The 27,806-nt window shown below is 38.2% G+C and overlaps 1 protein-coding gene across 1 annotated transcript; it reads left to right on the top strand.

Annotated features, from left to right (window-relative positions):
- Positions 1-840: 840 nt before the first annotated feature.
- THUMPD3 (THUMP domain containing 3) lies at positions 841-27,658 on the top strand. The gene is given in 11 exon segments (XM_061197175.1): positions 841-928; positions 2,224-2,511; positions 3,585-3,662; positions 9,926-10,402; positions 14,019-14,149; positions 16,781-16,850; positions 19,883-19,998; positions 24,606-24,716; positions 25,333-25,456; positions 26,008-26,119; positions 26,122-27,658. Coding segments are annotated over 10 exon segments (1,509 nt in total). The 5' UTR covers positions 841-928; positions 2,224-2,256; the 3' UTR covers positions 26,157-27,658.
- Positions 27,659-27,806: the final 148 nt, after the last annotated feature.

The following is a 27,806-nucleotide window of genomic DNA, read 5'->3' on the forward strand; positions in this document are numbered from 1 at the left end:
CTGTACCATTTTGCATTCCCACCAGCAAAGCCCAAGTGTTCCAGTGCTCCACACCCTTACTGAAACTTGGCACTGTCCACTTTTTAAAACTTTTAGCCACTCAAATAGGTATTTCACTGCGGTTTTAATTTGCATTTCCCTAATGACTAGTAACCCTAATCATCCTTCCATGTGATTGCTGACCATATGAGTGTCTTCCCTGGAGAAATATTCAAAATATTCCAAATGGCCTTTGCCCATTTTTAACTGAGTTATCTTTTTGTTGCTGAATTGTAAAATCTCCTTGTAAAATAACTTGTTGAAACTATAAATTTAAAGAAATGTGTTAAGTAAACAACAGTACAATTGGACAAAAATAATGAAGGCAATGTACAACTCAGGGACTAGTTTGAGCAATACTGGCTCAGACGCTAAGGGCAAGCATTCTGGCATCACAGCAGCCAGGTTCAAATCCCAGTTCTGCCTCTAAAGTGCTGTGGGGGACGTTTTGGGCAAGATACTTAACCTCTGTGAGAGTCAGTTTCCCCGGCCTTAAGAGGGGTGGCCCCTGCCACTTGAGAGTTATTGGAACAAATTAAATGACGCGTGTGAAGCGCTTACTCAGTGCCAGCGCCGCTAAGCGCTCTCTAAAGTTAGCTACAATGATGACAGGCGACGACGCCCGCCGCCTCCCCGGTTCAGCTTGCTGAGGAGCCGGTCCCCAACCGCAGGAGCCAACCACCACGTAATGCGCGCCACGGCGCACAGACCTTTACACGCATGCTCTTTCCTCAGCGACCTCGCACCGGCGTCCGCCCCTAGCGCGGAGCCGCTGTGACCGCGCCACCAGACTTCCGTTTCCGGGGCACCGAGGCGGCTTCCGGCGGGGTGACCTGGGCGGGCTGGCCTCGCCGGGACCGGGAGCCGGAAGGGTGTTCGCTGGCGGCCGGTAACCGGGAGGCGGGTGGGAGTGGCCCGGTGGGGCGCTGCTGACCCTCGGCAGGGAAGGGCGGCCTTCGTCTTGCGACCCGGGCCGGAGACTGGCTGCACTTCAGCCCAATCCACGGTGGAGCCCTTCTCGCTACCTTTCCCTGGGCTTCACCTGCTCCCCGGGATCCTGTGATTAGGGCCCTGCGGGTGGGAGTCGGGAGACGTGGGTTTCATTCTAGCCTGCGCCACTGGTTGGCTTTCTGACCTTGGTAGGATACGTCCTTTCGTGGGCTTCAGCTGCCTTATTTAGCAGGTGGAGGTCGTATCACAGTGATTTTGAGCTCCTTAATGGCAGGAACTGACTTTTATTTGTGTTAGACACTGTCGCCTGTCCCGGGTACAGACCAAGAACTGTGTAGCTACTCTGGGCGTATTTAAGTTGTTTTGGCTCACAAAACTTTGAAAATCTGCCGAGAACTATTGATCTCCACCTCCCACCCAGCTCTTTAGTCCCTCCTACTCCACCCCGCCCCCCACCCTACCAAAAGCTCAGATAAAGGAAATTTGGTTTACTGATTTAGATAGTTCACAGGTCTCTCTTGATGCCCATCCAAGCATCCCAGAGCCTGTCCTGTCCTAGGCATTCAAATATTTGTAGTCACTAGATAGTAGATGCTCAGTTAATCATTTTTTAATGCATGAATCACTATACATTTCAAGGAGGAAGGTAGATATCCTTAATTAGCAAGTTTTAATCATGGGCCTGGCAGTATGCTATTCCCACTGAAGTCTTACAACAACTCTGAGAGGCATTATTCAGTTCCCATTTGGCAGATGAGGAAGTTGAGGCAATGGAGAATAAACTTGTTTTAGGTCATTCAGCCTCTGAATGGTGAGGGCAAGAATTCAGACCCAGGTCTGAAATTCCAAAGCCCCATGTTCTTAACTGCTAGCTGAAAAAGGACTAGATGTAGAAATATTTTTGAATGTGTTCTAGCAACTTCTGTTTTGGGATTAACTGTTGTAGTTATGCGATGGCTATCATCAAGATAGGTGATCCCAAACCAAACATTTCATGCTGTGGAAATACTCTGTCTCCTTTTCTTCCACAGTATCTGTATTGCTTGTTTCATAATAATTTATATCCTCCACTTTGTACCCATGTTATTCAGTCCTTTTATTTTTGGTGAATACTGATCAGTTGTGTTGTGTTGTTCTGCCAGACTTCCAAAGCAGATGTTTTTAGTTATAGTTGAAATAAGAGGTGATAACGTTTAGGCATTATTTCTTTCTTTTCTGTACTACTTTTAAAAGGACTATATTCAGGAACTTGGAAGCACTGCCAATATGTCTGATGTTCAAGAAGCCACTAACCAGCTCCTGGATGTGAACCTTCATGAGAACCAGAGGTCTGTACAAGTGACAGAAAGTGGCCTCAGAAGTGAGTCTGAACATCTCCAAGTCACTGTTGGAGCCACTGTGCCTACTGGTTTTGAGCAAACAGCTGCAGATGAAGTGAGAGAGAAATTGGGGTCATCGTGCAAAATCAGCAAAGACCGGGGCAAGATATATTTTGACATTTCAGTGGAAAGTCTGGCTCAGGTTTGAATGAAGCAATGTTTAAAATAGTTTTCTAAATAGATCATTTTATGGTTACTTTCTAGTTTACAGACCTCTCTGGAATCCTTATTGCTTTTCTTTGCTCTGCCCCAAATCAGGTGATTTTAAAGTATTACTGCATTTTCCATTGGGTACTGATTTGTAAGTGTGACTACTAGGTTTGCTATATTTTTTAGAAGTGATCCTAATATTTCCTGAGGATGAATTCACCAGAAAGAATCCTGTGAGACTTATGAAGAAATTCTTAGTATCTGCTACGCCTCTTAGAATTTATTTACTTCAGCATCTAGCTGAAGTTTAGACTTCAGTGGTGAAGCATAAAGGGAGAGATTTTTCTTTTTATCTGTATCAAAGTTATTCTTGCTCAAAAGTAATTAGGAATCACTGAAGGTGAGAAGTGAAGGTCAGCAAACTGCCATCCCACTAAAGTAAAAGCTAAGCTGTATCTCATTACTACATAAGCAACATGAGGGCAGGGATTGTTGCCTGTTTGTTTTTTTATTTTTTTTGGTCAATATCTCCCAAGCTCTTAGTGTCTGGTATATAGTAGACACCCACTACATATCTGTGGGATGAATTGATAAGCAAGTATTTTTCATCCAGTGTTTTAGTTAATAACTCAGCAGCTTTGTAAAGATAGGCCTTACCATTATCCTCATTAATTAAGGATTAATTAATTTTATTCCTAAAATTGAGCTTAGAAGTAAGTAATTTGCACAGGGTTGCTTAGCTAATAATCACAGAGCTGGAGCTCAAACCCTATACAGTACCCCAGAGAGCCATGAGGGCAGTATAAAGCCCCACTTCACTGTCTTCGTCTCTCCCTTCCCCCCCAAACCCATGTTGCCCACGTAACACTTCAAGCTTCTATCCTGCCATCTGTCTTTTTTCCTTTTCTGTAGAGGAACAGAAGCTGGGAAAAATTTTAAATACAAATTATAGGTATTAGCTGCTTCAAAATCTTTGTACCTAATTTTTATATTTAAATGTTGATAGTTTATGCGCTTCAGAAGCTTTTGCAGAAATTTGTTTCTAACATTTTTTTCCCTCCTCAGGTTCACTGTCTGAGATCAGTTGATAACTTATTTGTGGTTGTTCAGGAGTTTAAGGATTACCAGTTCAAAGAAACAAAGGTGAGCTATCCCAAATGCAGTAGCTGATTTTCAGCCATCTTCCCAAAGAGATTATTTCCACTTTTCACATTCTGTGTATCATTTAGCATTACTGCTGCTTTTATAATATAGAATACTGGGAGACTTTTACAGTAAAATCCAGAGATTTATTGATAGTCCATCGCAAAAGTTGCTTTTAAAAATCATTATTGCAGGGGGTGGGGAATGGGTGAAGGGAGTCAACAGGTACAGATTTCCAGTTATAAGATAAGTAAGTCCTGGGGCTATAATGTACAGTATGGTGACTGTAATTAATAATACTGTATTGCACATTTGCAAATTGCTAAGATAGTAGGTCTTAAAAGTTCTCGTCACAAGAAAAAAAAATTTTAACGGTATGGTGACAGATGTTAACTAGACTTGTGGTGATCATTTTGCAATGTAAACAAATACTGAATCATTATGTGTACACCTGAGACTAAAATAATATTATATGATAATTGTATTCCAGTTTTTAAAAAGATGAAAGAATAACAGAACAAAGAAATAAAAATCAATATTGAAAAACTTATAAGAAATAGAACAAATTGTTTGACTTTCTTACAAAAGATAAGACACCTTAGATGAGCTTTGCTGATGTATATGGTTTCAAAATAGAATTGCTTCTAGGCTGTGAACCAGAGTAGGTGACAGTTTGTGTCATCTACAAATAACACTTTCTCTCATCATGCTCCTTTTGCCCTGCTTTCTTCTCTAGCTTGTTTTTTGAAATAAAGCCAAAGTAATATCTAAATACTCCTTCAGTTGTTAGGATAACAGCTTTGTCCCCAACTTGTATTTAGCATCTGATTCCTAAATATTGAGATGCTGCCTAAGCTGAAGGCTGAAAATAGATCACAGTGAGTCTTTGGTATTTTTCCAGATTGCTTTTTGGTCTGGTTTCCAGAGTCAAATGCTTGAAAACTTTTTTCTTTCAGTTTTATTGCCTATATTAGAAATAATCTTTTTTAAAATTGTGATGTGCTGTCTAATTCTCTAATTTTTATTTATTGACAACAGGTTGATTTCCAGTCAAACTGACATGAACCCCCAACCTAGAAAAAAACAGACCTAAAAGAATTGAGACTCAAAATAAATGATAATTTTATTAACTAAAAATGTAACTTCTAACACTAGTTTTATAACCCTTCAGCCTTCTGATAGGCATTGCCAACCATATCATATCTATAAAACTAGTAAATAACAGGCAGGGTACTGACAGTTTTTGCTCTTAAGTATTTCAAAATTGTGATAGTCAATTCTGTACATGAATAAATGTTAACATATTTTTTAAAACTATAAGTGTCCATCTTAAATTCTTGCCTCTAACCTACTAGGGTGTTATTAATATTTTCTTCAATTACTATGTTTTTGTCATCTTAGAATTTGTATTATTTTGAGTGTTTTTGGAGGTGAATTTGATATTATGGAATGGTTCTATATGAGCCAGGTTTTCAGAGTTGCCTTGTAAGTAACTGCAAAAGATATTACTGGTGGAAGTCCCAGAAGAAGAGCAGCAGGGATTAAGGTAGATTTTCTTTCTTTCTTTTTTTGTTTTTTTTAATAATTTCACCTTTTATTTATTTATTTTTTAAAATTTATTTATTTATTTTACTTTTGGCTGCGTTGGGTCTTCGTTGTTGCACATGGGCTTTCTCTAGTTGCGGCAAGCGGGGGCTACTCTTCGTTGCAGTGCGCGGGCTTCTCATTGCGGTGGCTTTTCTTGTTGTGGATCACGGGCTCTAGGTGCATGAGCTTCAGTAGTTGTGGCACTCGGGCTCAGTAGTTGTGGCACATGGGCTTAGTTGCTCCACGGCATGTGGGATCTGCCCGGACCAGGGCATGAACCTGTGTCCCCTGCATTGGCAGGTGGATTCTTAACTACTGCGCCACCAGGGAAGCCCTAGGGTAGATTTTCAAATCTCTGCAAGGGCAACTTCTCTCGTGTATGACCATGAGAAATTGTTAAGCCCTTCACTTTGTGGACTTAATTTGGAACATGCCCCCAATAAAACCTTGTTTTTAAACATTGGCTTCTAGTTTTCATTCTGTTGACCATCAGTTTTTCTTTGTTGCATTATACTTTCTCATGGCTTATAAAAGCCTGTTAGTTTAAGCATTCTAATGGGTTCTCTTATTTTTAAATATTCAGATGATATCATGAATTTTATTAGCCTTTTTATTAACTGATTTAAAAAAAAGGCTAACATCTTTGATTTAAATTTTTTTAAGCTGGTTTATACATGTACTTAGAGCAAAACTGTAAAGACTGAAAAGATATACAGTGAAAAGTATTCCCCTATTTTCATACCACGTGTTTCCCTCCTTGGAGGCAACAACTATTACCAATTTCTGAGATATGCTTCTAGAGATATTTTATGAATATGTGTATTTTATTTACATATTTACACAAATGGAAGTATGACGTACATACTGTCCTGGGCTGTGTTTTTTCTCATTTATCTTGGAGATCATGGCAATATCATTGTTGGATTTTACTGTATCACAATTTAATCGGTCCCATTTTAGGACATTAGGATTTTTCACAGTCTTGCTATTACTAGTAGTGCAATGAACATCCTATATACACCCTTGTACATATTCAGTCTGGGGGTCATTTTTCTGTTTAATAAGTTTATCCCATTGATGTTTATTGATACGACAGAAATGTTTGGTCTTGGTTCTGTCACATTTATGCTACACACCTTCTGCTTTCTTTTTCTTTCTTTATAAAAATTTATGTTAAGCGTTTTCTTTGCTTTTTCCCCGTGCACGTGTTTTAAAATATTTGGAAGGCTTGTATTTGCTCTCTAGCTGTCACCTTTATAAATACAACTTAATCTACTGTTTACACAGTATTTTTGAATCCCTACTAAGAGCAGTGATGAAACTGGCATATTTCCCATATCTCTCTTCCTTCCCTTTCACCTTCCAGTTTTATAATTTTTCTTAGTGTTGAACCACATGCCTTTAAATCCTTTAAATATACTTTTTAAAAAATCATCTTTATTTATTTATTTATTTATTTTAAAGATTGGATGAAACCCGAAAAGGCTTTAATGCTGCATGAAAAGTCACTGAGGTTATATTCTGGAAGCACCAAACTGCCTGTGTTTTGCACTTTCTCTGCTAAGCGTTAATTTCTATCCTTTGACCTTGGGGTATAAGAGAAGAGGATATCAGTGTGCTTAAATTACTTCACGTCTTCTATTCCCTTTCCCCTCCAACGACAGGCCACTTTGTAACATTTACATTCTGTTTTGCATTCATAATCCCTGTATTTGTTTTCATTTAGTCTATAGTTAAATTGATTATAGGCACACTACCTGTCCTTTTGTTACAGTTTTTATCTCTTGACTGGCATGAGTTCACAAATGTTTGTCTTTCACCTTTCTATTTGATTAATAGTTTGGGTTTAAAATTTGGAATCACGCTTTCCTTCCTTAAGAATATCATAGGCAATGTTTGTTCTCATCTAGCATGAAATGTTGCCATGGAAAATTCTGAAGTCATCCTGTTATTTTTCCTCCTTATTTGTTGCTTTTTTGTTATTTTTGCTTGATGCCCAGATGATTTTTTTTTTCAATCTTTGAAGTTCACCAGTGCACGTCTCCTTGTTGCTAATTCCAGTTAAGACATGTCAGTCTATAGAGAAATTCACTTCCATTTATATTTCTTGAAAGTTTTCTTGAATTATTTTTTTTTTAGTATGTTTTGTTTATTTTAAATCCCTTCATCAGGGATAAACCAGTTATACATACAGTAGGATCTCTTTGACTATCTTTGATGTTTTATCATGTTCTCTCTAATCCTTTTTAAAATTTTTGCTCATTTTTATTGTATTTGCTTTACTTTTTTTCACATCCCTTACTGTGTTTTCAGCGGTGGCTTTTATATGTGGTGCTTTCAATATGGTCTTCATTTTTGCAGTGGTTTTTTTTTTATTCCACTTTTTCTTTGAACTCTACAAGATCCTGTTTTGTCACCTTCTGGCGGCTCCCCTCATCTTTTTCCTGCTTTTATATCTCTGCTTTGAGCTCTTATTTTGCAAAAGTATTTCCTTATTACACTTTTTGATGTCATGTCAACATATTTGATCACGGTTTTCAGCTGCTCTGTGGCAGTGTCTTTCTGGTCACTGGTTTTTGTCTGCTGTTTGTTTTTCTGTCCCTTTTCTCCTTTTTTCCATTCATATAAGTCTGGTGCTGATAACTTGATAATTGCTCATCTTTGAATGAGGGAGTTCCTCTTGGGCCTACTGTTTATAGGAGGTTCAGGAACTGTTCCAAGCTAGCAAGAAATCCCCCTGGTTCACTGTGAAGTTCCTTTTGACAAAAGGTTGTGGTGAATGAGTTCTCTTCCTTCTTTTTTTAAATAGCTTTATTGAGGTGTAATTTCCATACCACTTAACGAGTTCTTTTAACCATTACTTCTCACTAGCCGGAAGCATTCAGCAGCTTTAGGGTTATTCACAATGTAGAGTATCTCTCCCCATCTCTACTCTGTTTGCAGCAAATAGAGCATGTCTGTGAGATTCCTTGTTCAGCCTCCATTTCTCTCCTCTGCTGCTTCTGGGTACAAACGAGATCCAGGGATGCTCCCTCTCAGTGCATGTACTTCTTCCCTGCTGTTCCAGAGAAGAGTTTATTTCCTACTGTTCTGCAGACTGCTCTCCCCTTTGTCTGAGATCTGTAGTCATTCTCCCTCTGGTGTCTTCCTGCACCTCTGCTTTACCTTCACTGAACCTGGGAATTCTTATGTTAGAATTCTTATGTTCTGTTTCTAGGTTACAGATACCATGTAGATTCTATTAAGATAGAGTTGGTATTTCTGTTGTTCTTTTCTTTTAGAGTGGTTTCTGAAGAAAGAAAGGGGCTGTACCAGTGTTATCCCACCATGTTAAACCTGCAAGTCCTGTAGATGCCCTTTATACGGAAATTATTTGTAAATAAAATTGAATTTTCCCAACCTGATATTACCATTATTTCATCAGGTTTCAAGTAGTATTAGAGCCTTCACTCACTTCCAATTCAAGTCTCAGCTCCATCAGTCAGCACTGATTTCTTTCTACTTTGATCTTCAGTAACATATACTGTCTGCGCCAGTGCTCTGCACCAGAACTTCTGATGGAAATGTTGTATGTTTATGCTGTCCAGCATGATAGCCATGTGAAGTGTAGCTAATGTGACTGAGAAACTGAATTTTTAATTTTAAATCATTTAAAATATTTCAGTAGCTGTATGTGACTAGTGGCTGCTGAATTGGACAGCACGGCTCTGTACCACCCATTTTAACATTTAACCATATTATCCATTAGCTGTTTACTGAGCACCTTTTTTATGCCACACACTGCTCTAGATGTGTGGTTTATAGCAATGGTCAAGACAGCTAAGGTCTTTCCACCCTGTGCTTACCTTCTGGGAGGAGCCTAAACCTAATAACTTTAGATAATGTTAAGTTATCTAAAGAAAATAAAATGAGAAAAGAATGACTTGAGAGGATTACTTTAAGAACAGCAGGTCTCTCAAAGGATGTGCCTTTTAAATTGCTGTTAAATAATGAGAAGGGAACCAGCAGTGCAGAGAGGCCATGTGAAGCAAATACATTCCAAGCAGCAGTACGAAGCTAAGGAGAGAATGATCCTGAAGTGATGTAAGAGACACAGGCAAGAGTCGGGTTGTTTGGGCTTTTTAAGGAATTTAAATTTTGGGAGGTGTAATGGGAGGCTGTTGAGGGGCTTTAAGCATGATCAGATTTACTTTTCTAAAAGATGACTATAGATACTATTTAGAAATTGGATAGATACATTTTTAACTGTTTAAGGTTTGGGTTTTTTCTTTTCAAAAATAGTTAATATGTATACACAGCACAAAATTCAAAAGGAAGTCAGTGAGAGGTAAGCTGCCCTCCCTCCCCTGTCTTTCATCCACTCGTTTCCCTTCGCTGGAGGTAACCACTGTTAATAGTTCCTTATTTGCTTACATTTTAATCTTGAACCCCAGCCTCTGATCTACCATTCTGTGTTATATTATTCTGTAGTAGCCTTAATTTGTGTAAATCTTAATTTTCAGTGAGACTTTAATTTCCTCAGTTGCAGACATTATATTATTTACTCTTTTGTCCTGTACTCCTGCCACCCCCAACATAACAATTAATGTAGTCTATAGGCAAAGTAGGGGTTTATTTGTTCAATTAAAGTGGTGAGAAAGGTATGAAATGAATGGATTTCATTCTCTCTTTTATAGGAAGAAGTTCTAAAGGATTTTGAGGACTTGGCTGGGAAGCTTCCATGGTCAGACCCTTTAAAAATATGGAAAATTAACACTTGTTTCAAGAAAAAAAAAACAAAGCACAAAAAGATAAATCAGAATTCAAGTAAAGAGAAGATTGAAAGTGGACGAGGAGACAAAACAGATGAGAGAGATATCAAAAAAGAGTTCCCTAACAATGTCTTAGATTCACAGATCTTAGACTATTATGAAAATCCAGCCATCAAAGAAGAGATATCAACATTAGTAGGTGATGATTTGACATCTTGCAAAGATGAGACTGAGGAAAGCTCAAAAGAAGAAACTGATCCTGAAGTGCTGAAGTTTAGAGTCACATGCAACAGGGCAGGAGAGAAACATTGCTTTTCCTCAAATGAGGCGGCAAGAGATTTTGGGGGTGCTGTTCAAGATTATTTTAAGTGGAAGGCTGACATGACCAACTTTGATGTGGAGGTAAGTGCAGGCTCTTACTGTGATGATTCAAGAAGGCTATCATTATAAATGTGTAGAATTTTCAAGACTAACCCAATCTTATGGACAATTAAACTGAGGCCACAAAGCTTTTTTTTTTTTTTTAACATCTTTATTGGAGTATAATTGCTTTACAATGGTGTGTTAGTTTCTGCTTTATAACAAAATGAATGAGTTATACATATACATATATCCCCATATCTCTTCCCTCTTGCGTCTCCCTCCCTCCCACCCTCCCTATCCCACCCCTCTAGGTGGTCACAAAGCACCGAGCTGATCTCCCTGTGCTATGTGGCTGTTTCCCACTAGCTATCTATTTTACATTTGGTAGTGTATATATGTCCATGCCACTCTCTCACTTTGTCCCAGCTTACCCTTCCCCCTCCCCATATCCTCAAGTCCATTCTCTAGTAGGTCTGCGTCTTTATTCCCGTCTTGCCCCTAGGTTCTTCATGACCATTTTTTTTTCTTAGACTCCATATATATGTGTTAGCATACAGTATTTGTTTTTCTCTTTCTGACTTACTTCACTCTGTATGACAGACTCTAGGTCCATCCACCTCACTACAAATAACTCAATTTCGTTTCTTTTTATGGCTGAGTAATATTCCATTGTATATATGTGCCACATCTTCTTTATCCATTGGTCTGTCGATGGACACTTAGGTTGCTTCCATGTCCTGGCTATTGTAAACAGAGCTGCAATGAACACTGTGGTACATGACTGTTTTTGAATTATGGTTTTCTCAGGGTATATGCCCAGTAGTGGGATTGCTGGGTCGTATGGTAGTTGTAGTTTTAGTTTTTTAAGGAATATCCATACTGTTCTCCATAGTGGCTGTATCAATTTACATTCCCACCAACAGTGCAAGAGGGTTCCCTTTCTCCACACCCTCTCCAGCATTTATTGTTTGTAGATTTTTTGATGATGGCCATTCTGACCGGTGTGAAATGATATCTCATTGTAGTTTTGATTTGCATTTCTCTAATGATTAATGATGTTGAGCATTCTTTCATGTGTTTGTTGGCAATCTGTATATCTTCTTTGGAGAAATGTCTACACGATGACTCAAAACCTATGGGATGCAGCAAAAGCAGTTCTAAGAGGGAAGTTTATAGCAATACAATCCTACCTTAAGAAACAAGAAACATCTCAAATAACCTAACCTTACACCTAAAGCAATTAGAGAAAGAAGTACAAAAAAAACCCCCAAAGTTAGCAGAAGGAAATAAATCATAAAGATCAGATCAGAAATAAATGAAAAAGAAATGAAGGAAACGATAGCAAAGATCAATAAAACTAAAAGCTGGTTCTTTGAGAAGATAAACAAAATTGAGAAACCATTAGCCAGACTCATCAAGAAAAAAAGGGAGAAGACTCAAATCAATAGAATTAGAAATGAAAAAGTAGAAGTAACAACTGACACTGCAGAGATACAAAGGATCATGAGAGATTACTACAAGCAACTCTATGCCAATAAAATGGACAGCGTGGAAGAAATGGACAGATTCTTAGAAATGCACAACTTTCCGAGACTGAACCAGGAAGAAATAGAAGATATGAACAGACCAATCACAAGCACTGAAATTGAAACTGTGATTAAAAATCTTCCAACAAACAAAAGCCCAGGACCAGATGGCTTCACAGGCAAATTCTATCAAACATTTAGAGAAGAGCTAACACCTATCCTTCTCAAACTCTTCCAAAATATAGCAGAGGGAGGAACACTCTCAAACTCATTCTACGAGACCACCATCACCCTGATACCAAAACCAGACAAAGATGTCACAAAGAAAGAAAACTGTAGGGTATTATTAACAAGAGCATGGGCTATGGAGACAGAGCTAGATCCAACTTTTGACTCCCTAACTGTGTAACTTTGGACAAGTTATTCTCTCTGAGCCTCTGTTTCTAATGGAGCCAATAATAGTTTACACCTGTGTGTCCTGAAGGTTAAATGAGATTATACATTTTAAGTATCTGGTGTGATACCTGGTCTATACTACATGCTTAATAGATGGGAGCTATTAAGACTTGAATTTTCTAATTTCTAATCTAGTGCTTTTTACAACATTATGTGGACTTTCAGATTATAAAATTCAAAAGAATTAAAACAACTATTTTGTTTTGTGTGTCTTGGTTTCAGACTTTGCTTCTGAAGTGGAATACGTTTTTAAAACAAACCTCGACCTTCTAAAATCAGGACATCATTGCTAATACTCATGCTAGAGCCAGCTGTCCTCTTTCTTCAATTCTGCTAGATTCCCAAACCCAGATACTTCTTTTTAGCATGCTTACCCTCCTTGGTCTCAATCTTCTACTATAAGGGTGATTCACATGTGAGCCATACTAACAAGTCTTTCCATCTCTGATAGCTTAAAAGGCCCCTAGCAGCTGACGTTTTCACCAAGGAGTCATTTACTGTTGCTTCTGGGACACTTGAATCTGGGGCAAGTTGCCTGTTCTCTCTGTAACTTTTTTTTTTTGCATATCAAATCAGAAGAACAAGTCCCCATTCTTTTTTTTCTTGTAACAGCTGTTATGAGAATGAATAGGCTAACTACAACAGTGATGTCCAGAAGTTAGCATGGGAGCTCAGAGTACAGATTCTGGAGCCATACTACATGGATTTAAATCCCAGTTTACGAGCTGTATAACTTTGGGCAAGTAAACTGACCTCTTTGTGCCTTAATTTCCTTATCTATAAAAGGAGGATAATAATACCTAGCTCAGAGGGTGTGGCTATGAAATGAGGTAACAAATATGAAGTGTGTAGAACAATGGTTTGCATATAGCTAGGTAAGTGTTAGCTGCTGCTGTTAAGATCATGATGAGGAAATTTTAGGTGGAAGATTGCAGAACGTATTTTATTTTTACTTTTATTTTTGTTTGAATAGTATATATTTAACTGTGTGTTAGAAAAACTATAACTAAGACCAAAAAGAAACATTCTTTCACAGACATAACTTGAGTCAAGTTTTAAAAAGTTCTAAAAAAATAATAGGTGTTAAAGCAAATGTGTCCCATTGTTAACAGTTGGTTAATCTAAGTGAAGAGCATACTTAAGAGTTCGTTGTGCCAGTGTTCTGGTAAGCATTTCTGGATGTTTGGAATTTTTTCCAAAAAAGTTAAAAATTTTAAAAATGCATATTAAAAACCTGGAAACCTTCAAAATGTGTTTCTCATAAAAATTCAGGGGGAATCTGGTCATAGCTAACTTGTGAATACGGTGAATTAAAAGGAGAATAAAATAGATTTTAAAATTTTAAAATAGGATATTCTTAAATGATTTCATTTATATGAAGCTCAAAAAAAGACAGTAGTTTATCATGGTAGTGGTCAGATTAATGATAATTTGTGGTGGGTATTGACTGAGAGGGCAAGAAAAAATATATATCTTTATATGATGGTGGTTACACAGCATTTATATGTAAAAATTACTGCGCTGCACACTTAAGATTTGTGCATTTTACTGTATGCAAAGTATACCTCAGTAATAAAGTAACAAAAATTAATAAAGCCTCAAATTGTAAAAATCTTAGTGATAAGTACAGTTCGAATAACCCTAAAACTATTTTATTCTGTCTTATTTTATAGGTTCTTTTGAATATCCATGATAATGAAATTGTCGTGGGCATTGCATTGACAGAAGAGAGTCTCCACCGAAGAAATATCACACATTTTGGACCCACAACTCTTAGATCTACTCTTGCCTATGGGATGCTCAGGTAAGAGAATGGGTTTGCCATGTAGATGAAAGTGACAACTTGGTTTGAATTTTCCCTTCAAAATGTAATTTGTGAGGTACTGTGTTAGAATCTAGTAGTTAAGGAACAGGATAAAAAGCTAAAGCTCTCTTTCTTTGTATCCAATGTTGATTCCTTGAGATCCTGAAAATATCACTTAATTACTGTCTCAATTTTCTTGATTTTAAAATGAGAACGATAGTTTTTATCTGCCTCTTGAACGTGGTTATCACGTTTCTGTTTAGAAAGGATATACTGCATGTTGGGAAATAGAACAGATTTTGCTTTGTTTGATTTCTATGCAGTGAAGCAGATGAAAGCAGAGATTTTTTTAATGTGTATAATGTATAAGTGAACACAGAGAGCTTTTACTTATATTTTAAAATTTTATACTCATATGGAAAATTTTCCACTTTTCCAAGAGCAAGACATAACTTTCTTTCTCCTTTGCCCTTTTCCCTTTGATTGGGTGTTTCTTTCCACCACTAGGACGAGTTGTTTTCTCTAGGTTTCTGTTTGCCAGACTGCAAAATGGGTTTGATGTTAGACTTAAAGGATTATTAGTGAGGAGTAAATTGCAAAAACAGATGCAAAATACCTGTTACATATGGTGCCTGGCATAGCCTGGTAGTTAATTGTATTTCCTTCTCCAATCTTTGCTTCCTCTTTTACCCTGCTCATCCATGGAGTCCTAGTTCAATACAATTGGAACCTGTCAATTCAATGACAACAATAGAAAACTGCACCCGTTTGATTAAGGAAGAGCTCCTAGTCTTCATTCATTTAACAAACATTTATTATCTACTGCCAGGCATTATGGTAGGAGGCAGGGATATGGAGAGTTATTTTGGGTGCAACTGTTAGAAACCTAAGTAAGCTAGTTTAAGATTAAAAAAAAGTGATGATTGTGTGGGAGGGGGAATTACTGGCAAGATACTGAGAAGTCTTGGGAAATCCACAGAAAAACTAAAAGCCATATCTTAAGAAGGGTAGGAACCAGGTCTTAGAAAACCACCAGAAACCTAGACAGTCACTTTTTTTTTTTTTTTTTTTTAAACATCTTTATTGGAGTATAATTGCTTTACAATGGTGTGTTAGTTTCTGCTTTATAACAAAGTGAATCAGTTATACATATACATATGTTCCCATATCTCTTCCCTCTTGCATCTCCCTCCCTCCCACCCTCCCTATCCCACCCCTCTAGGTGGTCACAAAGCACCGAGCTGATCTCCCTGTGCTATGCGGCTGCTTCCCACTAGCTATCTATTTTACATTTGGTAGTGTATATATGTCCATGACACTCTCTCACCCTGTCACATCTCACCCCTCCCCCTCCCCATATCCTCAAGTCCATTCTCTAGTAGGTCTGTGTCTTTATTCCCGTCTTGCCACTAGGTTCTTCATGACCTTTTTTTTTTTTTTTTTTTTTTTCCTTAGATTCCATATATATGTGTTAGCATACTGTATTTGTTTTTCTCTTTCTGACTTACTTCACTCTAGACAGTCACTTTTATCTACCCTGGGAGCCTACGGGCTCTTGTCTCTGCTCATCTGTGCAATTGGCTGCCCCTCATCTAAATTTATGCATTTCCAATTTTAAATAACCAGCCAGCCCCATACTGCCTAGGTCTTCTAGCTCTTTGTTCCCACGTCTTAGAAGAGAGAATCTGGTTGACATAGTTTCAGTCATGTGTTCACCCAGACCCAGCAGCAGTGGCTGGGAGTACAGGGTTGCTTACTACCAAGAGGGTTGCCAAGGATTCTGTTGCCATGTGTTGAGGGGCAGGAATGGAGAAGTAGAGCTGGACAGGTATTACAATAAGAATCCAGAGTTAGTCCCCAGGGATCTCAGTTTTGTAAGGGAGAACCATAATAGAATGTGGAAAGAATAGCAGGACAAAAGGAGGAAAGAGAAACCTTGTCGCCTATCTGAGGAGGGGATGCTTCATAGAAGAGGTAACATTTAAGCCACTAACAGTAATGCCTCTAATCCTGACTCTGTCACCTACTAGCTTTGTGTCCATGGATAGGTTTGCGTCAGCTTATCTGTAAATGAGAATAATAATAGTAACCTATCTCACAAGATTGTTAAAAGTATTAAAAGAGATAATGCATGCAAAGAGCTTAAATCCATGCCTGGCAAATACTAAGTGCTCAAAGTAAAGCAGTTATTTTATAGCAATGTTATTATCTTTAAAATTGAATTAATTAGGAAAGGAATACTGAATGAATAATTTCCAGTAAACGTATATTGATACATGTTCTACTTGACACATTTGAGTTGTTTTAAATGTAACAACACAGGTCTATATACAAAATAACATGTGTTTTCTAAAAGCACATACACACATATATTAAAAGATCTAGAAACTATTTCCATTTGGAAGTGAAATGGGATTTTGGATGGTAGTCAAAGGGGACTTTTAGTTATATATAATTTTTTTTTTTTTTAAGTGCTAGGATATAGAGTCAACGTGTAATTACAAATTGATTTTTAAAATAAATATCAATTGTTGTTTCTTCACGCTAGCATAACAGGCCTTTCATCTTAAAGCTTTAGGAATAGTCATTGTGGAAGTCTTGTCTGTTCACATATGCTGTTTTCTTCTCTAGGCTCTGTGCTCCTCAGCCTACTGATATAATAGTTGATCCGATGTGTGGAACTGGGGCAATATCAATTGAGGTAATAACTTTTCTTTAGCTTTTATTTACTTATTTATTATTATTTTTTTAATTTTTTAATTTTATTTTTGTCTGCGTTGGGTCTTCGTTGCGGTGTGCAGGCTTCTTATTGCGGTGGCTTCCCTTGTTGAGCATGGGCTCTAGGCACGTGGGCTTCAGTAGTTGTGGCACGCGGGCTCAGTAGTTGTGGTTTGCGGGTTCTAGAGCACAGACTCAGTAGTTGTGGTGCACAGGCTTAGTTGCTCCGCGGGATGTGGGATCTTCCCAGGCCAGGGCTCGAACCCGTGTCCCCTGCATTGGCAGGTGTATTCTTAACTACTGCACCACCAGGGAAGCCCTTCTTTAGCTTTTAGATAAGGAAGTGATACATCCAGAATGTTCTAGAACTCATGGGTAAATTAGACATAATGAAATCACCAAGGTTAGGTCCATGGACCCATGGAGTGAATTACACTAGTAAAGCTGGAACTTTTGTGATAAGGATGTAGCCACTTATTACAAATAGCCAAGGACTAGATTTAGGTTATAAGTCATGTTTAGTCACTGGATTACAGAGGAGGCTGAGAATTACAAACTGGTGAGTCCCATTTCTGTAACAGACAAACGGGAAGACTTGAACAGAAAAGATAATTGAGGGTTCAAGCATGAACTGGAGGAGGGCATTTCATCTCTATAAAGTGAGACTATGCTTCTTCATCCTCCTAGGTTCTTGTAAGATGGGGAAGCCTGTGACCATTAGTTAGGTTTGTTAGGAAGTCTAGCAAGGTTACAAAGTTTTCAGAAAATACCATGACATTGAGAGGACTCAAAAACTGCCTAAAGCAAAGCAAGAAATAGAAAGGCATTTTCTAATTGAAGAACATTTAACAGGAGAGTCTCCTTGAATCCGTATTATTGAATCAATATTATCTAAACTTTTGTAATGAATAATTTGGAAGAGGGCAGCAGTACAATTGCTTAAATTTGTGAAACATAGCAAGTTCTTATGTATAGTATATGTAAAGCCAGTGGGAATAAACTGCAGGGAGATACCACAGATTCTGTGAGTGAGCAGAAACTGGACAGATGAGCAAGTCCAAAACAACCCACAAAGGGAAAAATAATCCAGACTGCAATTAGAAAATGACATCTGCTATCTGGGAATTAGAATCCCAGAAGGAAATCATAGTAGTCTAGATGACTGCTGTTTTCTGCTAGTGTCAGCTAGAGAAATTTACTCTGGCTAAAGAGCCACACAGAGAAAACTCAGTTGTTGTCACAAAGAATTCTGGGAACAAAGCAGAGTGTGCTCCTCTAGCATTAAACCATGATGTGTCTATTGTCTGGAATAGCAGTGAAGGTCACTACATGTCAAGAAATATACAACAGAGCTAGAGAGAGACCAGAAGAGCTCCCAGCCCCACCAAAAAAAAAAAAAAAAAAAAAAGATAAAAAGAAAATGTTTGAGGCATTTCCATGCAGGGGTAGGCATGAGGATGTCAATATGGAAAAACCTAGGTTGGTATATGATCAAAATGAATGAAATTATGAAAGGAATTGAAAGGGTATATAGACAGTTTGTTCACCAAAGTACAAAGTATTTGATTTATAATACTGCCTTTAAAACTTGGAAGTACTATAAAACCCATCTCTTTCAGGGGCTGAAAATCTAAATAGGTTTAGAAGAAAAAATGAATACTGGGCAATCAGAATCACCTGAGAGGCTTTCATCAAACTCTACATCATCCTCCCTACATCACCCTTCTCCATTACCCTCAAGGGTCTGTGCAAAAGAAAAAGCTAAGAAGCCCTGTGTCCATAGATGAGGGGATATTACTGTTTACGAAGGAGGAGGTGTTTGTTACTCATCCCTAAACCAAGGGCAGAACTGTCTCTGCTTTCATATCAGAAACCTTCTGTTAATCTGCATAGAACATTGTTCAGGCCTAGGGTAGTATGTCACCTCATTGCACAAATAATATGGAAAGCTCGGTATTTCTGTTCTGCTGACATGTTTTTGATTTAAAATTACAAAATCCTGGGTTTCCCTGGTGGCACAGTGGTTAAGAATCCGCCTGCCAATGCAGGGCACATGGGTTCGAGCCCTGGTCCGGGAAGATCCCACATGCCACGGAGCAACTAAGCCCGTGCACCACAACTACAGAGCCTGCGATCTAGAGCCCGTGTGCCACAACTACTGAGCCCACGTGCCACAACTACTGAAGCCCGTGCACCTAGAGCCCATGCTCTGCAACAAGAGAAGCCACCGCAATGAGAAGCCCGCGCACCGCAACGGAGAGTAGTCCCCCCCTTGCCGCAACTAGGGAAAGCCCGCATGCAGCAACGAAGACCCAACACAGCCAAAAATAAATAAAGTAAATAAATTTATTTAAAAAAAAAAATTACAAAATCCTTTCAAGAATATGGTGGTTATCATTCAAAAGCCTATATAATAGAGATTACACTTTATTTAAATTCTCAAATATTCCAGGTTATCGGATTATATGAAAATTCCATAATCACAAAAGGATATAGGTTAGTTTGATTTGGTTAACGTCTTCAAACTGCGTTTATATTTAAAGTCTGTAATGCCTACTGTGTGGCAGACTGCTGGGTGAGGGACTGAGTGACATACCAGACCTATCCTTAAGGAGTTCCCAGACTTGTTGAGCGGCAGACAGGTATAGAAATAATTAAAAAGAGAGCAAGGGCAGTGGCAGACACATGTACAAAGTGCTTTTGGAGGGGCAAATGAGAGACAGCTTGGAGAGTTGTGGTTGATGTCACAGAGGGCACGACATTTGAGCAGGGCCTTGAGAGATGAGTAAGAGTTCAGCAAACAGAAAGAACAGGAGGGCATTTCAAGCAAGGGAAATAGCGAAGTTGACAGCATGCAGTATTTTGCCACTTTAGAAAAGCATTGGATTATTGGATTGGATTGGATTGTCTTGTTTATTGACAAGTGATTGAAATGATTTTACCTTTAATCATTTTTTCATTTTTTTTTTTTTGGAGTTTGCTACTTCTGTTTTCATATATACTCTTGTCTTTTAGGGGGCTACAGAATGGTCTAACTGTTATCACATTGCTGGTGATAATAATCCGTTGGCTGTGAATAGAGCAGCAAATAACATCTCATCTTTATTGACCAAGAGCCAAGTCAAAGAAGGGTAAAATTATAATTTAAAAGATTTTGTAGCATCTCTTAGACTTAGATAATCACTTTTCTTTTTTCTTTTTTTAAAAATTAATTATTTCTTTTTGGCTGCGTTGGGTCTTCGTTGCTGCACACAGGGTTTCTCTAGTTGCAGCGAGCGGGGGCTACTCTTCATTGCGTTGCACAGGCTTCTCATTGCGGTGGCTTCTCTTGTTGCAGAGCACGGGCTCTAGGCGCCTGGGCTTCAGTAGCTGTGGCACGCAGGCTCAGTAGTTGTGGCTTGCGGGCTCTAGAGCACAGGCTCAGTAGTTGTGGTGCACAGGTTTAGTTGCTCCGCAGCATGTGGGATCTTCCTGGACCAGGATCAAACCTGTGTCCCCTGCATTGGCAGGCGGATTCTTAACCACTGCACCACCAGGGAAGTCCGATAATCACTTTTCGTATTGGCTTTATGAACTAATACACCCAGTGCATTGTGACAGTATTATAGCCAAATGAATATATTGAGACTGCATTTAAATTTTAAAAGTTGATTGAAACTAATTTGTATTTTTAAAATATTTTAAATTTAACTATAATTTCCCCCACCCTAATGCAACTATTTTTACTTCTGTCTTCCTTTTTCTTTCTTTATTCAGATATCTTTTTTCCCAGGTAGTGGAAGAATTGCATAGATTCATTTTAATTTCATAAGTTTTCCATTAGTGCGTGCAGGCATCCAGCTGGGGATTTAACAGAGGCACAAGGCTGCTCTTAACTGACTAGTGGTCTTTTCTCTGGAAATGTTTTAGTATTGAATAAGTGATGTAGTTTGGAGAAGGCGCCCCGTGAAGGGGGTGAGAGAAGGGGCCCTAGCTGTCCTCCTAGCTGTCGGGGAAGAGGACAGAAGTGGCAGCGGTGCACTCTCATATCTGAAATTTAATTGAACACAAACAAGGAACTCAATCCTCTGCTTAATGCTATAAGGATTAGAGAAATACCGGGGGGAAAATAATCTAATATCCAAATGTTTGCATATCCCACACATATTAGCTTTCACGTCCTCTTGTTAGTATGCTTCAGGACCACTTTTGGTGATTGTAGTCTTACAAGACCACATGGGCCCCAGGACCTAATTCATTCATAACTCAGACTGACACACAGACACGCTTTGTAATCATTTTCTCAATTCAAGATTTCTAGGTTCTTGTAAAACAAGTACATATTAAAATATTAATATTTTCTTATGCAATTAAACAGTTGAAAACATTTAAAAATTTCAAATGCTTTTTATGTTTTTATTCAATCTGTTTTTTAATGACTGCATAATATTCCATTGTACAGAAATATTACAGTTTATTTAGCCTTTCCTCTGTTATTTGGCACTTAAATCTCAGAGTTGGAAGAGACCTGAAAGCTGTCCCTACAGTCCCTAAATGTCCTGTAGGAGATCCTGACCAGTGGTCTTCCAGCCTGTAAAAACACCTCATATGACTGTGAAGGCTGTTGATTCCAGCTTAGCACAGCTTTGAGTGCTAGTCATATCTTTTAGGGAACTTGAATCTCTCCCTGTACCTTGTACAGATCTGGGTTTTTTCTTCCACTTGAGTCCGTAAAGAAAAATCTTATCTCTGTGTCACAGTGATGATTAGCATCAGATATTTGAAGGGCTACCAACCCTCCTCTCCCTCCATCCCAGCTCTCCACATCCTCTCTTCTCCAAGCAAAATATTCCAAGGTCCTTCAACCATATCCCTTTGATATCTGTGCATTGAAAGTCTGTTAGCCTCTGGGAAATTTCCCATCCTGAGATGTATGTTGCTATAGTACCTTAAGCCCTAACCCACTGCTACAAATTACATTTGACGACACCGTCTGTGCCAGCCTTTCACCATTCTTTCACAGTCTCAGCTGTCTTTGGGAAGAATTGGTTGAAATAGCACTTGGTCTGCAGTTTCCTACGAGAGGCCTCATCACAAAATTGTTTCTCTGGTCTCCTCTGCTGGAGTCCTTCATTTTCTTATAAAGTGGCAGAAATATGTAGCGGTAAGCAGATTTGTTAGTTCTTACAGGTGCTTCATATCCAGGAGCACAGGAAGTCGTTATATCCCATGATTGACCTCACAGCTGCCTCCATGACCCTTAGTGTGAGGTTTATATTTGTAAGTAGAAATCAGTTGTTTTTAAGAATATTTGTTCATTTTATGCAAAATTTCATATTTATTATTTATACATGGTATGCCTTAATATTATTTTATGTCTGTATACTGCTTATCCTCTTTTCTTTGCTGGTTTTTTTTTTCCCCTTTTGATTAGATTGCCAGTGCTTTGTTTTGTTGTTTCATATACTATTTGTTCTATGGTTTTATGCTTGATGCTTTTTGGTTTTTATTCCTATTTCCTATTGAGGTTTTTTCATTTGTTATCTAAAATCTTAAGTTATATGCTGTAAATGTCTTCTTTTTAATAAAAGTTTTTACTAGAGCTGACTTTTATGCTAAGTACTCCTGTTGACCATAGCCTATAGATTTTGATAAATCTGTTTTGGTTACTTTCTAATCTTGTTTTTTTTTTTAATTTTATTTATTTATTTATTTATTTTTAGCTGTGTTGGGTCTTTGTTTCTGTGCGAGGGCTTTCTCTAGTTGCGGCAAGCGGGGCCCACTCTTCATCGCGGTGCACGGGCCTCTCATTATCGCGACCTCTCTTGTTGCGGAGCACAGGCTCCAGACGCGCAGGCTCAGTAGTTGTGGCTTACGGGCCCAGTTGCTCCGCGGCATGTGGGATCTTCCCGGACCAGGGCTTGAACCCGTGTCCCCTGCATTGGCAGGCAGATTCTCAACCACTGCGCCACCAGGGAAGCCCTGTTTTGGTTACTTTCTAAATGGTTGGTTATATACTTGATTCTCTCTGATCTAATTGTTTAGGACAGTGCTTTTCAAACTTTAATGTGCAAATGAATCACCTGGGGAACCTGTTAACTACGCACAGATTCTGATTCAGTAGGTTTAGGATGGGACCTGAGGGTCTGCATTTCCCGGCAAGCTTCCCAGTGATGTTGATGCTGCTGGTCCGTGGCCCAACTTTGAGGACAAATGGTTTAGATCATTTTTTATACATAAGTAGTTAAAAGCTTTTAGTTTATTTTTATATTATGTTTTATTGTGATTAATGAATTTTTATGGTATATTTTGTTTTATATTTATTGAGATTTTTCCTGAGGTGTAGTACATGACTAGGTTTTCTTTGAAACCTGATATTTTAAGCAAATAATTTCTTTTCTATTTTCTGAATATTTTATCATTTGTTTTTCATATCCTCTGCATCTTCACTTTTTGTCTGTTCAACCTGTACTATTTCTATCAATCTTACCTTGATTTTTAAAAAATATTTATTTATTTTTATTATTTATTTGGCTGCATCGGGTCTTAGTTGCAGCACGCAGGGTCTTCATTGAGGCATGTGGGATATTTCATTGTGGCGAGCGGGCCTCTCTCTAGTTGTGGTGTGTAGATTTTTCTCTCTCTAGCTGTGAGTTTCTGGCACTTGGGCTCTCTCGTTGAGGCGCAGGATCTCAGTAGTTGTGGCATGTGGGCTTAGTTGCCCTGCAGCATGTGGGATCTTAGTTCCCCGACCAGGGATCAAACCCACATCCCCTGCATTGGAAGGATTCTTTACCACTGGACCACCAGGGAAGTCCCAATCTTACACTGACTTTTAATATTTTTGCCTTTTTTTTGTTCTGTTTTATTGCAGCTATTGGTGCTTGTGAGTGTAATACATACTTTTAATATCTGTATTTTTCCTATTATGTAGTGATTACCTCTATCGCATTTTATTTTTTCTTAAATTCTTTATTAAATATCAATATTACAACATTTAATTTCTGCTCATAATCTTTGATTTGCTTTTAATTTTTAGCCTGTGCATTATTATTGCCTGTTATAATTTTGTTTCTTAAACTAGTAGCTTTGCCTTAATGGGGAGGATTTAAATCATTTATATTATTATATTCATTCTGCCTTCTGTCATTTTTTTTTTGATGTTAACTTTTTTGTTCTCTTGTTTTTTTTATAGTATGATACATGTTTTTTAATCTTAAGACCAGCACCTCTATATTTCCTAATTTTACATATCTGTTTCTTTAGGTCTCCTGTTATTTCTGTGTAGACTTACCAAACTTTATCCTTCAGATGTGTCACCTCATCATCTTTTTTCTCTTCAGTGTTCTGTTGTTTTCCAGTGTATGTTTCATCAACAATGTTTTTACATCATCAGTTATGTAATTAACTGCCTTAACACTGTTTTCAAGTTGTGTACTACAGTTCTTTGTGTTAACGGTCTTTCCTCCTTAATCTGTCTTCTTAAATTGTAGATGAAACAGATATAGACATCTTTTGAAAACCAATCTTAACTAATTTTTTAATCTACTTGTTTCTTACAGATTGTCATTATAAAAGTTTTAGCTTATGACCTATGCTTTCTGCCTACCTGCTACTTTAAAAATTTTTACTAAGTTGTTGATGTTGTCACTGATATTATTTTAGTTTTTGTATTTTATAGCAGTCTCTTCAGAAGAAAAGTCTTTTAAAATTTCATTCTTCAGGATATGTTGAAGCACCTTTTCTTTTGTCGCCACAGCAAACTGTCCTGGGGCTTGCCCATAGATACTATTCAGTGGGATATCTGCAACTTGCCACTAAGAACTGGCTCTGTGGACATTATTGTAACAGACATGCCATTTGGAAAAAGGTGGGACTTGTAAAAAAATGTTTTACTTTCATTTGTTATATTAGTACCCACTTGTCTTCTAAATCTGTTGTATTTTCCTTGAGCTTATTCTGTCAGAAATCTTCCGTTTCTTTTAGCAGACTTAAGTTTTTCACTGAAGAATGTAACAATATGATAGATTCACCCATTTTGTTTCTTCTGAGAACTCAGGAATGTATTAACTACACTTTGATCCTGACCATCACAGGTTTATCCACTTTGTAGCCCATTGTTGAATTACATTAATACTTCAGAGAAAGGTTCAGGAAAACTTGGTTGTTTCTCAGGATATTTTTTAATCACTGGTTTCATTTACATAATGATTGCTTATACTCATTAAGGGGACAACTTACATAACTATTATAGTTGTCAAATCTTTTCCATAACCAGTTCATACCATTCAGAATTCTAAACAACTTACTAAATCTAATCATTTCATTGACATGTAATGGCAAAGCTCTGGCTCTAAAAGGCAACTATTTTTCATACCTCAGGACTTTCTTATTGCAATGAGAATGAGTTTTTAGTAACTTCTCATTTCATATAGTCCTACTTACTTTTTGTAAAAGTAAGTGACTCATTAGACCTTCTTTTATAGGATGGGCTCCAAGAAGAGAAACTGGAACCTTTATCCAGCTTGCCTACAGGAGATGAGCCGTGTCTGCAGGCCAGGGACAGGCCAAGCTGTACTACTGACCCAGGACAAGAAATGCTTTACTAAGGTGCTGTACGTTAGCTTGAAAACTCAGCCCATGACAACTTTAGGACCTTTTTAAGTACACTTGGGGATATTTCAATAAGATTTGTTTTCTCCCAGTGTTTCTTTTTTTTTTTTTTTTTTTATATTTTTATTTATTTATTTTTTTTGGCTGCATTGGGTCTTTGTTGCTGCACGCGGGCTTTCTCTAGTTGTGGCGAGCAGGGGCCACTCTTCGTTGCGCTGCACAGGCCTCTCATCATGGTGGCCTCCCTTGCTGCGGAGCATGGGCTCCAGGCGTGCAGGCTTCAGTAGTTGTGGCACGCGGGCTCAGCAGCTGTGGCTCACGGGCTCCAGAGCGCAGGCTCAGCAGCCGTGGCGCACGGGCCCAGCTGCTCCGCAGCATGCGGGATCCTCCAGGACCAGGGCTCGAACCCGTGTGCCCTGCATTGGCAGGCGGATTCTTAACCACTGTGCCACCAGGGAAGCCCTCTCCCAGTGTTTCTTACTAACACCCCTGGTTGGTAGAGAAGCAGTTATCAGCTAATTACTTTTCTACTTTTTGTGTGTACACAGGCATTATGTGGAATGGGACACCTATGGCGGAAGGTACATACCGTCTGGGTCAACATAGGGGGTCTTCATGCTGCAGTTTATCTTCTGAAACGTACACCTCAAACTTTTGTTCATCTTCAGAACAAGATGGAGAAAGGCCTCCTTGGTAATGCAAAGACTGAAGACGATTAGTAGTGCGGCCAGTGCTTCCTGACAGTGGAAATGTCAGCATGAAGAACTTGCTTTGAGAGAAAAATAGTATTAATAAAAGTGAAGTTTGGTGTAAATCTCTTCACCCTAGATAGCAAAAGGTGTGAATAGAATGGAACAAGCCTTAAGAGAAAGCAGAGCTTTTGTTTGGAGCTGTTGTAGTTGGGCAATAAGTACTTTTCTTAAAATGCTTTAAAGATGCGAAGCCTACTAAAGTACTCTGGGATTCGGGTTTAGAACATTTTATTTTCAGGCTTTATAGCAGTTCCTGTTTTCCATTGTAGCAGGTAGAAAGCTACCCTGGCGTAAGGGAAAGGCAAAGAGCACAATCAGATCATGAGGTTACATTTCATTGCCTCTGCAGCATTGTTATTTAGTTGCTTAAGTTCTTCACCTCAACTTTAAAAAATGAAGCATTATTACACTTTGTAAAAGTGTTTGCCCCGTGACAAGATGAAATCTCACGAGACCTACAGAAAAGTTTACTATCTGCTTTAAAAATTACAATATGCATGTTATTCAGATAAATAGATAGAACTAAATAGACATTTCTATTTGTAAACAGCAGTGATTACACTGGTAGATGAAGTATGGGACCAACAAGCCATATTTAAAGAAATTTTATTTTTCTTTCAGTACACAAAGGTGGTGATGCTTTTCAAAGTCAAACATAAACCTGTCAAAATATTTTTGTTGGCTTCTCTAAAGGACTAGAGAACAAACTGATATATCTTTGAATTAAAAACTTTGTAAGTTCTTTTATTTTCTCTCAGTCCCTATTCATATTTAATTGCTTTTCCAGTAGCAGAAAGTCCTTCCCAAGACAGTGGAAAATGAAATAACCTAAACATCAAGTCCTTGTAGAAACAGTGCTTCTGTGCGACAAAGAGTTGGGGTTTTATGTGGCATTCTGTATTCAGTTTACTTTGGAGTTTGTGGCTGCATTCAGCTTAGATTTTCAGTGTCATGTCCATAACATACTAACTTTTGATGTCTCATTTAGAATAAAAGGACACAGTACTTCTTTCCTTTGAAAGAATAGAGTTCACATTAGCAGCAGAGCCAACAGTCCTTGTGTGGTTTCTCTCTGATATACCTCACACTTGAGAATGAACTGGAATTAAGACATTTATAAGGGTCTTATATCCTAGACTGGAGTTCTTAACGTCATCAGAATGCACAGTTTCACTATTATGGGTTCAACATAGAACAAACAGCCTTTCACCTCTCACAAAAGAAACCATTTAAACCTCTAAGTGTTGGTCAGCAGTCCACAGGACTGGAAAAGTACAAGGACCATGTTTTCTCTACTGTTCACCAACTGCCTGACACATTACCTGCCAGCATGGACGTTTAATATCTGTTGAACAAATGGATATTTTTGCATATTGGCTGTTTTTAAGTGTATCAAATTTGTGCTCGATATATCATAGCTTTAGTCCTATTAAATACCATCATAAAAACGTGAACAGATGTGATTTAAGATGATGTAAGTATGTAGTGAACATTGTAATAGTTTGCCATCTTCCTCTCTAGTATTGTTTTGTAATCTGGTGACAGGAACAGGAAATGCGCTACATGAGGATTCAGAAAAGCTGAGACTGAATTAT

This window comes from Eubalaena glacialis, chromosome 7 (genome assembly GCF_028564815.1).
Source record: "Eubalaena glacialis isolate mEubGla1 chromosome 7, mEubGla1.1.hap2.+ XY, whole genome shotgun sequence".
Classification (NCBI taxonomy): domain Eukaryota; kingdom Metazoa; phylum Chordata; class Mammalia; order Artiodactyla; family Balaenidae; genus Eubalaena; species Eubalaena glacialis.